Below are 13,225 nucleotides of genomic sequence, written 5' to 3' on the forward strand. Positions count from 1 at the left end.
GAGGTGAATTTTTTGCTGGGGCCCTTTACACTGTGAGCCATTATGGGGAAAAACAAATACCATGGGTGGCAGCATATGAAGTAAGAGAAATGCCAACGTCAACAGCTATGATTGTTGACTTTATTGAGAAAGTTTCTGTCTCTGATGACCTGGCATATTTCTTGTGTACTCTTCTGAGCATGCAAAATGATGTCCTGCATGCAGAATAGTTCACCTCCAGTACAGTACTGCCTTTTCTAATACTAATCAGTTATGCATCCACAGGTCCATGATATTCAACGTGTCATCTTCTATTCCCCGTTTGTCACCAGTGTCTCTGCTCTATCAACTGGAAATTGTCTGAGCTGTTACAGAGAAAAATTTGTGTGTGTGTCGTAGTGAAGGCTGGGGTCCGAGGTTTGCTATTACAAGGAGCAAGAATGAACCTCTAGTTTGCCAAAATCATGATGAATGCAGAGATATCCTTATGCTCCACAGGACACAAAGTCATCCCCATCACAAAAAAACCCCAACCAAATCCACACTAAAGCACAGGGATTTCACACCAGTTGTAATCTACTTGGTGTGTTATCTCAGGTTCTTCTTCCTTGGTGGTGCCTGAGATGGACAAATGGATAATTCTCAGAGAATTCAATGTCTGTGTGGATAGCAACAGTTTCAGATTAGTTCAGGACCTCAGGACATCATAACATTCAGGAAATGCTTCCAAATAATTTACAGCTATTTCATACATTTCACTAAAAAGGTGATATCTGAAGCACAAACCAAATGCTCCAGTTTTCAGTAATGGAAGTTGTGAGGGCTGATAGAAATAGAAAACTGACTTCCTTGACTTCAAGAAATAATTCCAGATAATGACACAACTGCTCAGTGTATGTCTGGTTGGATGATATGATAAACTTTCCTTTAACCATTCATGTAGTATCTCCTATAGTGTAATTGCACTGAATAGTGATTGGCGACAATCAGTACTGCTGCAGGACTGAGGCTTGCTTTCCCCCCTTCATCTGTGAAGCAATTTTAAATCCATATGTTAACAAGGGCACATAATCTGTGTGGGAATAAAGTAGGAAAGCAGACCAGTCATGAAAATGATTGCTAGTTTTAGAGCCAGTAACTGGTCTTCCTTTCTATGTGAAAAATATGTGGATGATGCAATATTTGTGGATTGAGTTACATATATTCATCTATGATGGGTACAAGTAAAAACCAGGCTTGGATATCCAGTTTAGCTTTGGTCCCTCTCTGGGAATCAGTCACAAGCAGTGGGCAGGCACAGCGGGAGGTCTCTATAAAGCGCACATAGCAAAGGATGTATCTTAACAGACTCCAATGTGCTGGGGATATAAAGAAGGAAATTACTGGGTTAAAGAAAACAATTGAGGAAATATGTTGGGAACAAACTTACAGGCAAAGCAGAGTCTTCCTTTTTGAACCTCTGGTGTTTTGGCCGTTCTTGGGTTTTTGGAAGAACCGTGATGGATTCCGAGAAAGAGACCTCATAGGAGAGCTCTTCTGTTACGGATGGGCTGCCTTTATCTAGTCTGCAGTCTAGACAGCTATTAGCTGAAATTAAGGGAAATTATATAGGAATGCTGAATGTATGCTTGCTTTTAGTACAGAGACATTAAAAAATTGAACAAAGATGACAAAAATCTTGAGAAAGTAATAAAGGAAGTGCTTCAAAGAGGAATTTCAGTGTAAAACACAGCATGTTCCTGTTTTGTCTGGAGGAAATAACCCCTTAGAAATAAAATCCCTATTTTCATTTTAGATTATTTAACTTGTTGCTTTTTGTGAGAAAGATAGTCAAGCTGGAACTTCCTGTTTATCAGGAATTAGCAGGGTTTTGTACTCCATCCTTGTCTACCCAGGCCAGTAAACTGTGTTGGCACTTGTCTAATGAACAATTAAAAATAAAAGTTCCTGACAGAAACATGCTGTTGACACAGTTTCTTAGGTCACTGTTGACTTATTTACAATCATAAGACATTGTGCATATACTTCATATGCTCACATACATATATTTCTCACAGGTGTGTAGCACCAAAAGAGGACCCAATGTACAATCTTCTAGTTTGAAAAACACTGTATCTACTGGAATTTCTGGTAGATATTGTGAAGTGACTTATTGTTCTACTCTAAAATTTAGTCATCTGCTGAAATTAGTGGATGCCAAAGGAAAATTTTTGCAATCAGTACAATCAAATACAGAAATACTCTATTGTCATGGAGTCCAAAGCATGATAACATGCATGAGTTCCAGTGTTGCCAACTGTCATGACTGATCTCTCACATTGCAGGACAATTTTACGCTTTCCATTAAGGTCCAGCTCCTAGATACACGCAATTGGAACATAATAATAATTTTCATTGGAAACGAAGTAAAATTTCAGCTCCCAGGACTGCAGAGAAGAGTTTACTTACATGACCCAAGTGCATTCAAAAGCCATGAAAATCAGAAAGTGAATTAAAAAGCATTACATGTTTTATAAACATGTGCATGCCCCATGATTTTTGAATCATTGAATTTACAGATACAGGAACTTAAACATTTTTTTTCAACACCCTTTGTTTTGCCAGCCTTTGTTTTGCAAGTCTGGGATTAAAAAGCTAAGTGTGTTATTATGTGGCTTTTGAACTGTGGCCTTAGGTGTTACCTAATGACCAAGCCATTTTAAGATGTTTTCCATCCCTCTTTCCATCCTTGGACCTGGGACCACAGACCATCCACAGTGTCCCTGGCAATTTTTTTTTCCATCTGTTCTAGCACAACTGTTGCAGAGCAGAGGTATCATCAGCACAACAAAATAAACAGTTTTTGCAAGCAAGGAAAATCTCCGTGGTGCTATATCCAGAGGTAAACATCTAAGAGATTAGTTTTGAAACTCAGGTATTGATATCCCTTTAGTTAAGCCCCGAACAATGGTGGTGGGAAGAGCTTTCAAAATAAAAGATGGGCATTCCCATGAAAGGCTGCTGACAGTTATCCAGACACTGTGCAGAGCAGAGCTATCATTTTCATTAGCAGTGCCAATCACTGTCAGGGGCAAAATGTTTTAGGGATACCCAAAATAACTCCATTAGTAGATCAGAATAATAGGGAAGAACCAGAAAAATGATAAATTTCTAATACTACAGTTTCTGCAGTACTGGAGAAGAAATGTGAAGGAAATATGCATCTTTCTTGTCATGGTTTGCAACAAGAAAATATACTGTTGACGTATTTTGGACAAATTCTGCACTGTATGATTTAGAGGTTATTTTCACATTCCCAGCCTTGCAACAATCAGTACTTTTTAGACACCAATGCCTCAAGGGCAGCAGTCTGTGTCTGTACAACACCGGTCTGGAATGGGAAACTTTGGTTCCTGCATGACAATAAGCTGAAAATTATTTTAAGAATATATACGCAGTGTGGCCCCAGTGCAGATGAGGGGACTAACCTCAAAACCACAGAAGGATCTTTCTGTCTATCATTTTCGTAGGAGGAAGTGAACACTGGTTATATGTTTGCATACTCACAGCTAACTGATTTCCAAACTGGCTTCTGCCCAGGAAGCTGGATACCATTAGAAGGAACTGGTGACACTGGAACTGTCTCAAATGTGGGCTGATAGGCAAGGAAAAATGATCAGACTGCAGTGAAGGTAAACGTCTATGGTCAGAAACTGCTACAGTTCAAGCAACAGCGCATCATTCTCAGCTTACACTCTTTTGCCAAGTTTAAACAACCTGTTGTGATTCGCCAGAGTACATTTTTCATAGCTGAGCCCGAGAATTAATTTTCCCCAGGCTGCACAGATTTGGATCATATTGAGGTCAGTAATGTTGCAGCTCGCTGTAGCTAATGAGTCCTGTCCTATATAATGACTGAAATTAGTGAAGTAAATTGTTGTATGTAATTGTACTAAGCAAAAGGCCCTCATCAAATTGTAATCCATCCTGCTTTTAATCATTTTGGCCAGAAACCTTTTTAAGGACTCTCAAAAACTCTCTTGACACACGTCAAACATCCACTGCTCCCAAGCACCTGCCAGAAATCAGGCTGCTCACTGCCTTTTGGGATTTGGCCACCAGCAAGTTACTAATGGACGGATGTCCTCTCATAGGTTATATACTATACTTTATCACTGAACTGCAAAATAGGTTTTAGGGGTAAAAAGACATTTTCTATAGTCAACTTCATTTCTTTCCACTTCAGAAATGGGGAAAAAAGGGGGTAGAGTGTGTGTGGCACAGCAGAGAAGGGGTCTGAAGCCCACGGGGTAACCTTCAAGCACTATCACCTCTTATTGGCAGCTGAGCTTTGCCCTTGTTCTTAGCAGTTTTGGGAGTTCTCTTAAGAGAAGTCTGAGTGTACGTGTGTACACGGGGCAGTAACAGTTAATCTGCATGTTCTTGGGTAGAAATAAAAGGCCAAGAATTTAAAAAATACCCTGAAGGGTACTCAGTGAAAATAAATACAGTGCCCCAAACCAACCTTGTATTTCTTTGTTGCTGTCCTTTGCATCCTGGTGGTAGCCCTTAGAGCCCTACCCTTTCACCAAACCAGCTGCCTCACCCCAGAGCCTGATGGAGCAGCCCCCAGCTTTCCAGCTGAACCTGCAGCCAAAGGCCCTAAAGAGCCCACAACAGGAGCTCTTTAAATTACTCTTTAAATTGCTAAATTGGCTGTTTATCAACAAGCAGCAGTGCCTCAGGGCAGAAATTTTGTCTTCCCCATTTGTAGCCAATGCACAGGAGCAACACTCAGGCTGCTAAAAAATGTCAGATATTTAAAAGACAGGCAGCTCTTCCAATTAGAAGCCAGAAATAATATTGCAGTTGTTTTATTCACTTATCCTCTAAGCTATTTGGGTAACAAAGTCAAATGTAACATGAATAAAATCTCTCCTGAGAAAGTCCATTCAATGGCCCACAAACTTGATAGGAAACAGGATCTGAGTCACATAGACTTCCTTTGCCAGAGGACTGTAAGGACCATTGATTTTTTTAAAAGGAGAACTGTAGGATGCTTTTATGATAAAACCCCATAACATTTACACAAAAGGCTTTAGAACATAAAAAAGTGAGATAAGTTTCAGGTGGGAGTATGGAAGTGGAGGGGATGGTTAAACTTGCCACAGCAATTTGGGAAAATCAAACATAAAAGTAGTTATTCTGCTGCTTAAGATCCAGATGGAGAAATTAATGGTAAACATTAGCAATCGGCTCATCTACTTTCACTGCTCAAAATGTCTGACCCTGCGAACAGTATTCAGGATAGATTTACAGTAAGTCAAGTTTATTAAGGAAAAAATCCTCCCAGCCTTGTTACACAGGTGAAATCAATAGTGAAGCAGCTGCAGTAACCAGGTTTTGTTAAGCACGGTGGAGCTGGCAGAGGGGGAGCTGACAGCACAACTCTGCCTTGCGCCCAGCAGTGCTTGCAAAACCCTGCAGGCTGCTCTAGCTTGTGGCAACCGAATATCATGAACCATGCACAATGTCAGGGGTAGCTAAAAACATCTTGTTCTTCGTCTCATTTCCCAGCCTCCACAGGGAGAGTGTATAAAGAAGCCAAATATCTGTCTCTTTTGTGAAAATCTCTTCCAAACAGGACAAACAGCCCCTCTTCCCCCCCTTTTTTTTTAAATCTTAGAATAATATGATACAAAGAAAGGGAAGACTGGGAATAAAGCATTTTTAATGCATGAATTTTAAAGATCCATATTGTTTCTTTAGTAAAAAAGAAGATTAAAATTTTGGAAGCTCATGTCTTAATGAATGCAAAAGGCCAAGAGTCAAATTGTGTCCTTAACTAAAATGGGACAACTTTATTCATTTGGCTGGGGCTCCAGTGAAGGCAAGACTTTTCATATCCTGATTTCTGACTGAAAGTGATTCATTAGATAGTTCTCATTATCTGATACTAAAAATGAGCCCAGTGTTTACTGGCACAATGTACACAGGAATTTCCAATGGGAAGAGGAAACCAGAAGAGCAAGGAAAAGATGGAGATGAGGTAGATAGTTCTGCAGTAGCTACCCTTATTGTAGAAGATATAAAACCAAATCATTGGAGCTCCAAAGAGACCAAATTCTATTGTCAGCCCTGCAGCTAAGGGAAATACAGGCAAAGAATAACCTTATAGCTCTGGTCAGGATGCAAGTTGCCCATACTTTGGGTGTATTCATATTTCTGAGCACTGTCATCAAAAATGCCTTTTCATGCAAATAGCTCTGGGTTAGTTAGTGATTCTTCTTTAATTAGGACATGATTTTCTCATGCATTGCTCATGTAAAATGCTCCTAAAACTCCTGAGGAGTTTTAGTTGATGGCAACATACAGGGTTGGGCTGTTAATGAGCACGATGCTTCATTTCCTCCCTCCAATAATAAAATCAATGTTTCTCCCCCAATTTGTATTCTGCTGTTGATTTTTCCATGCTTTGAGGACTAGCAGGGCTGATAGCTTCTGATGGAAGCAGCGGGGTACCAGCAGTAAGGAAAATCAGGCCACTGTGATTAATAAACCATCCAATTTAAATCTCCGTGGTGTGAGTGTCAGTCAAGCCTGCTGCACACAGGCCTGTCTGAGCAGAGCAGAGGCACCTCAGCTGGTGCAGGCTGCTCCACCAAGGCATCATTCTCGGAGGGGTGAGGTCCCATGGGTGCTGCATTTTATCCCTGAGATCACTGTACCTTTCCGGGGTGGACAGCAGAAAAAAAAGAACAAGGCACAACCCACCCCCCAAAAGGAAATATGGCTTCATTTCCTTTCATTTCGGTCCACTTGGGCAATCCTGCCCTGAGGGGATGGACCTCAAGGCAGGATGAGGGAAAAACACCCTTTGCTCTGTGTTGACCCACACAGATGCTGGCCACCAGGCAGTAATAGCAAAACATCTAGCAAGCAGGTTTTTTCAGAACAGAGAAAAGAAACTAAGGCAAATCTATCTCTTCCCTACCCTCCCACCCCTCCCCCATGATAACTATCTATGCCTGTTCAGTGGTCCCCTAAATCTCTTCTCAGGTGACCCTAGAGCTAATCACCTTTTCTCTCACCATTAGCCATGGAAGAGAGTAATCCATCCTGTGACCCATCCCTCTAGGCTCCTGTAATGCTTATGTTGTTGGGAAGATCTAAGTCCACCCTCTTAATGGGGAGGATTATAGAGTTAGGTGAAGCAATTAGAGCTGTTTTTCTATTTGCCATGCATTTACTTCTTCCCTTCCCAACTAAAAAGTAAGGTGGGAAAGCAAAACTGCATGTCATTTCAAGCAGTCTTTCTACCAGCCACTCTTCAGCAGCTGTGCTGAAAAGATTTGCCCCTCCCTGTTCCCTGGTGCTCTTCTTTTTTGGCTGGGTGGTTTTTATTCCAGATCGCTTTCCCAAACTGATTCATCACAAAGATTCATCACTGACAGCTGTAGTGCCAGGCCCAAAGAGGCAGCAGAGCATGAGGGGGTGCTTCAGCTGATGCCTCCTTACAAAGGGCTGCTCAGGAAACCCTGAGCTTGGGGTACAGCACCCCCATGCCAGGCGTGCGTCCCTGAGGAGCTGATAATTAGGATGGGCTTTCTAAATCCCATAATGACTAGCAGAGATAGGAGCAATGGTGAGTGGGAATGCCCAAAGGGTGTGGGGAACCTTGCAGGCTTTTTGAAATACAATCTGTTTTGCAATCCATTGGAGGGAGGTGGTGGTGTGCTCTGCAGCTGTATTTGCGTATCCCTGTTCAACATTTAGGTAAGCACCCTGCAGAACTGTATATTTTTGTGGGAAGAAGAATTAGAAGTCTTAATTACTTTTCCAGTCTTATCTCTCAGACTTTCACAATGCAGAACTAGTAAGGGAGCTGAATTTCAGAGGAGGTGAAACAGTGATTTGAAGGGCAATGGCCCTGAAACTCCTGATTCCCTTAGCAAGTGAGAAACAGGTGAAAAATAAGCAGGTCAAAACCAGATCAATAATGTGCCCATCCAAGACAATGGGTACAATGTTTGTTTGGCTGATTGAAATTTATTAGGAAACTCAAGCTTTATTATAATTTTTAAAAGTTTTAAGCACACTAAGGTTTACAGATTCTTGAAACAGAAGTGTGCTAATCTAATAAGAAGTGCCATCAGCTTTTTCATGCAAACATGCCTGAGGATTTCTCATGCAAGAAAGTCTGCCCACAGGAAACTACTGGATGCTTCTGGATGTATCTGTGGGTTATGTGCAAGAGGTTCAAAAGAGCCCAGATACTTAAATTTGAGCCAAATAATTTAACTTCCCAACCATTATATCTTTGTAATTATAATATAACCATGCAGCTACAATTTTGTTACCCAATTTTTTGTTTTAAATTTATCTAGGATGCCAAGCCTTGAAGAGAAAGTAGGACAAATAGAAAAGGACAAAGTAATTTCATAATGAAAAAGAGTTTCTTGGAGTTTTGTAATGGCAAGAACTTTGATATTAATTTCAAAAGTGAGCTTGTAAACTTATTGGTGACTCCCATTTAAGATACCATGAGTGACATGTGTGAAGTCATGTGTGTTGCTTTGAGCATTGGACTACACTCACACAGTTGACTGCATTCACCAAAATCAAAACGTGTGGGGATAAGAATTGGTGTGTTTAGAGCTATCCTCAGGGAAAAGTGCATGAAACCACCAGAGGCAATGCTTGTTTCTGAAGCCATGAAGCAAATGAACAGTTAATAGATTTTCATTTGCTATGTAAGTGAAATGTAACTGCCAGTGTACCAGTTGCAATCATGCTGGCAGGTGTTTAATTGCTTATGCATATTCGAAACCCAGTTGCTTCATTAGAGAAGTTTTACTTCACTGCTGAGACTGCTGAGTAAATAGCAAGTGTCCCCAGAAGCCAGCAAAAATTTGAGAAGTTGCCAAGAGTAACTCACCAATTTCCAAAAAATAAGGGAGAAATGCTAGTCTTGATAGGAGATTGCAGGAGGAAGGCTGGCAACAGATACATTATGTTACAGGTTAGTTGCAAAACTGCACGATCTATTTTATTTTTCCTTTCCTCTCAAAATGCAGTAAATGCAGCATTAAAAGTCTGGACTTAATGTCAGGTACTGCTACTGGCTGGCTGCACATTGTCAGCAGAAAAGGGTTCCTGTCTGGTAGAAGCTTTGATGAGCTACTTGCAAAATGCATAAAAATTAAGCTCAAAAGCATTCACTAGGATGCATTGGCTACTTACAGAAGAGTCATTGGTGCCAAAGATGTCTCGCACATCCCGGACTGTGTGCTTGTTCTTCTTCCTCAGGGTCTGAGTGTAGGTGTTGTACCTCTTCTGTACAGCGGCAGCTTGTGTTCGGGTCAGAGTGGACAGCAGGGCTTGGCCATCCTCCTCTTCTGCTCCCGAGATTAATGTAGATAAGCCTACGTCTTGCAGCCATTCTGCTTCCAGCTCCCCTTCTGCAGAGGAAGAGAGCGTGTTACCAGGCCTGGGACGAGGAGAGGGGGCTGGAGAAAGGGAAGTGGTATGGTGGACTGCTGCCTTAGCCTTTACCTCAAGAAGACTCCGCTGCCAGTCTTTCTTAGGCCACAAGTGTAAGTTAATTTAGTTTTGTCAACATACTGTCAACTTTCAGTTTGGCAGTCTCTGCACAGGAGAGGCTTAGGAGAAGAACAGAAGAGGTATTTTTAACCTGTGCATCGACACACTCGTGTGAAGGCAGTAGGGTGCCCAGCCTGACGCAGCAATGTCACTAAAAACTCACCCCTCATTCAAGAGCATAAATCCCCTCGGTTACCATTTATACCATGTTGTACCAGATGAAGCCATTTGGCAGGTGGAAATTAAATTGGTATTCCAATTAAAATAAGCAAAAATCCTAGAAGTGGTGTATACAATAGACTATAATGTATTTGCACACTAAGGATGAGGTTTGAGATGCCAGAGAGTCAGCTGGTAATCAGACACCTAGTGAGATGACACACTGAGAGATGCATGATGTCCATCTAATCCAACAGCCTGTTTTGGACAAGATGGTTGAGAGCCAGAGCCACTCACTAAAGAGCAAAGGTCGGGTAGGGGTAGGTATCAAGGCATTCAGGCAGGGGTGGAAGGTGCAGAAATAGCTATCCTTGCATACTAGGTATCATCCATCTAATAATTAAAGACTGGCTAGCACTCTATACCTGGGGTTTCTTGTTACCCTGGTTAGTGACTAATACCTTTCTGAATCCTGTTCAAAGCCTGTTTCTTAAATGGTTAAACACAGCAACTGCTTCCATAGTGAGATTATGCACTGTGTGAAAAAGTATTTTCTTCCCTCAGATTTCAGCTTGCTACCTGGTACATTAAATGAATATCCCCAGTCACTGTAGGGCAGGAAGAAACTCCCAATCTACCTTGTCTAAATCATTTAGTAATTTTAAATGTTGCTGTCATTGCCTTTTTATTTGTCTGCTTTTTAAAGTAAAGAGTCACAGTCTTTTAAAATCTCTCTTCACATAGGAGACTTCTAGGGCTTTCATTTTAATTCTGTCTGTGAACAATCCTAGCTCAGCAATACGCTGTTTGAGACAAGACAATAATTGCATTCCAGCTTTGACTGAGGAGGAGGTATTACAAATAAACATGTCAAACAGGAAATGGATTAATTTGCAGCATGTTCTATAAAACAACTAGTCAATGTGCTTCTTGTTCTTGTCCCAGCACTGGTCTTAATGGCAGGTTGGTATTTCCACTCTCCCTTTATTGCCTCTTCTTCACACCAGAATGCAGGCAGATTGATAGATACCAGTTTGTTGCACTTGGGCAGTTAAATACACAAAAAAGAAAATTACAGGGCTGGACCGGAGGGACAAGTAAAAGCATCTTGCACATGTGCCTTCACTGACTTCATTGTTACCTGCCTTGTCTCTTTACAAAGCTCTACAAAAAATACCCGCTTCTAAAATCCCTGCTCTGTGTTAGACGGGATGTGACCAGCCCCATATCCCGTGAAACAGCTTGTCTCCACTCTGATGCTTTCTGTATCCACAGATAGGATGACAGGCTGTTCCTTTCCCTTGATCTAATGGTTCTTCTGCCGTCCTCACTCTTCTTTCTAACAGGGTCTCTTCATTTCCGTGAGCCACTGTTCTAGCCACATCCATTCATGTTCCAGTTTCTTAATTATATTCATTTTGGCTTTAGTCCTGACCTATTCTTTCCAAGAATCTATTTTTTAATCACACTTAGCTTTCATGATACTATGAAAAATAGTAAAGCACACATGAAATTGTGCCTGCTTACCAGCCACCCCTGTGATTTGTTTTCTCTGGCTTTTGCCCTTTTCCTGTTCCAACCACTTACAAACAATAGACTAAGAAATAACAACAACAACCAGGGAAGTAAAACTTAGAGAAGGAATTTCTGCATAAAAAAAACCCTCAAAATTTCATGACACATAGGTTTAAATAAGGGCAAAAAGAAAAACATGTTGTTTTACAAAACATTATTTTTATAGTAGTAGCTACTTATACAGCAGGGTCTTGATACTGTGTTTGATTCTGCTCCACCAGAAGACAAATAGATAACCAAGAGGGTTCCTTCTGGTTGGAAATTTTCTTTTTCCAGAGATTGCTAGGAAACAAGTGTGCCTTTCTTCAAATTTCAGATATGACTTCATATAACTCACAGCATCCCAGCCTTGAAACACCAAGTGTTAAAGCAGTTCTGTACATCACTGCCATCTTAAATATCCCATGACTTCCTCTTCCCCTACATTTTCATCCCGTGTATCACTTGTTCTTTCGTGACCATAGTTACTAATATCAACAGAGTAAGTGTGCTGATGTCTTCCTCTTGCACATGCGGTCTGGCAAAAAAACAGCTTTGTGGTTTCAACAATATCGGTGGTGCCTGGCTGTTAATCACCCTTTGGCTTCCTTCTTAAGGATTCTGAATCTCCTCCTCTCAAAGACATCTCAAAAGGGTGACAAATATTTGGTTTTATTTTGCCCTGAGGACTTCCATATTGATTTTCAGTGTTTTGATCCTCGGCAAGGAGTATTATCCTATTAGGAGCTTAATAGAACTCACTATTATTTCCAAGATTTATAATCCCAGACTGAATATATTCCTGAAGTTAATAACTAGAACAAGCACTGCCTGGTTGTGTGGGGGTGTATGCAATATATACGTGTTTAAAACAACAGCATGAAGGTAAATGACGTGTAGAGATGTATTGCATTTTACCTTGCAGTCTCATTTTTAATTCAGGACAGAGGGGAAAATCAATGCAATGTAATGAGGTGTAATCAGATAAAGGGTAACACAGGACTGCAGCAGAATTTGCATTGTTGTGAAGATTGAGCTCCGCAGTGGTGAAACTGATGGGAAAGTTTCTGAGAATACGGAAAATGGGCTCCTATATTGCCTTGTCCTGCTAACTTAACTGGCTCAGTAACTCACGGTTTCATCCTATAGTAACACCTGATATTTTGTGTTGCACAATATAATGCATTTGTAAGTGACATTCCCCGACTGTGCAGACAAGTCAGGGACACCCAGATCACACTGATAATTGCATGGAGACATTGAGAGATTCACAATCTCTTTCTAGGGTCTCCAAGCTAGAGAGCTTGATTAGACAGGAATTTTCCCAAGAAGGTCAAACTGATTGAGGGAGATTGCTTTTCTACCTTCCCATAACAATAACCATAAAATTTCAGTGCTACACCTTGATTTATTTTTATTTGAGACCACAGACCAGCACAAAGAAGTGCAGTTTGGATTTAATCTGCCAGACCATAACCCTCATAGCAGACTGAGACTTCTGGTCAATGGAGGTCATCTCCTTTTGCTTCCAGGAGAGCCCTACCTGGCGTCAGAGGTGTTTCCCGTGGAAACAGTACGTGGTTGGAGCTAGATACCTCTGTGTGGGGTACTTATCATGACCGGTTACTTATTTGGTTGCTTAATAAAGTAGCAGCCTTTCCCCCGTTTCACCTTTCTTCCTGGTAGCAGAATTAATGACATCCCATTACACGTCAAGGTAAGAAAAATATATCGTCACTTGTGTTAATAATTGTATGGAAAGAACACACCATTGTTTCAAAATCTATCCTTAGATCAGCAGTTACCAGACTAGTGGCCATGATCCACAAAAGGGTTGCAGCAGCTATCAGTGGCTCGTGACCTCAAAAGAAACTAGGTTTCATCCTACAGTAACACCTGATATTTTGTGTTGCACAATATAATGTATTTGTAAGTCGGGTCATAACTGGAA

At 41.0% G+C, this 13,225-nt stretch overlaps 1 protein-coding gene across 1 annotated transcript in view; it reads right to left on the minus strand.

The window, feature by feature from the left end:
- The window catches only part of ARHGAP28 (Rho GTPase activating protein 28), a 75,129-nt gene that overhangs the window by 17,510 nt on the left and 44,394 nt on the right, over positions 1–13,225 (minus strand). Inside the window, exons 3-5 of the mRNA XM_009640489.2 lie at positions 9,202–9,419; positions 3,526–3,613; positions 1,409–1,566 (exon numbers count right to left, since the gene is read on the minus strand). Coding sequence (XP_009638784.1) covers positions 1,409–1,566; positions 3,526–3,613; positions 9,202–9,419 — 464 coding nt within the window. The remainder of the gene's footprint in view (positions 1–1,408; positions 1,567–3,525; positions 3,614–9,201; positions 9,420–13,225) is intronic.

The sequence above is a fragment of the Egretta garzetta genome, unplaced genomic scaffold (genome assembly GCF_000687185.1).
Source record: "Egretta garzetta isolate BGI_Z169 unplaced genomic scaffold, ASM68718v1 scaffold160, whole genome shotgun sequence".
Lineage (NCBI taxonomy): Eukaryota > Metazoa > Chordata > Aves > Pelecaniformes > Ardeidae > Egretta > Egretta garzetta.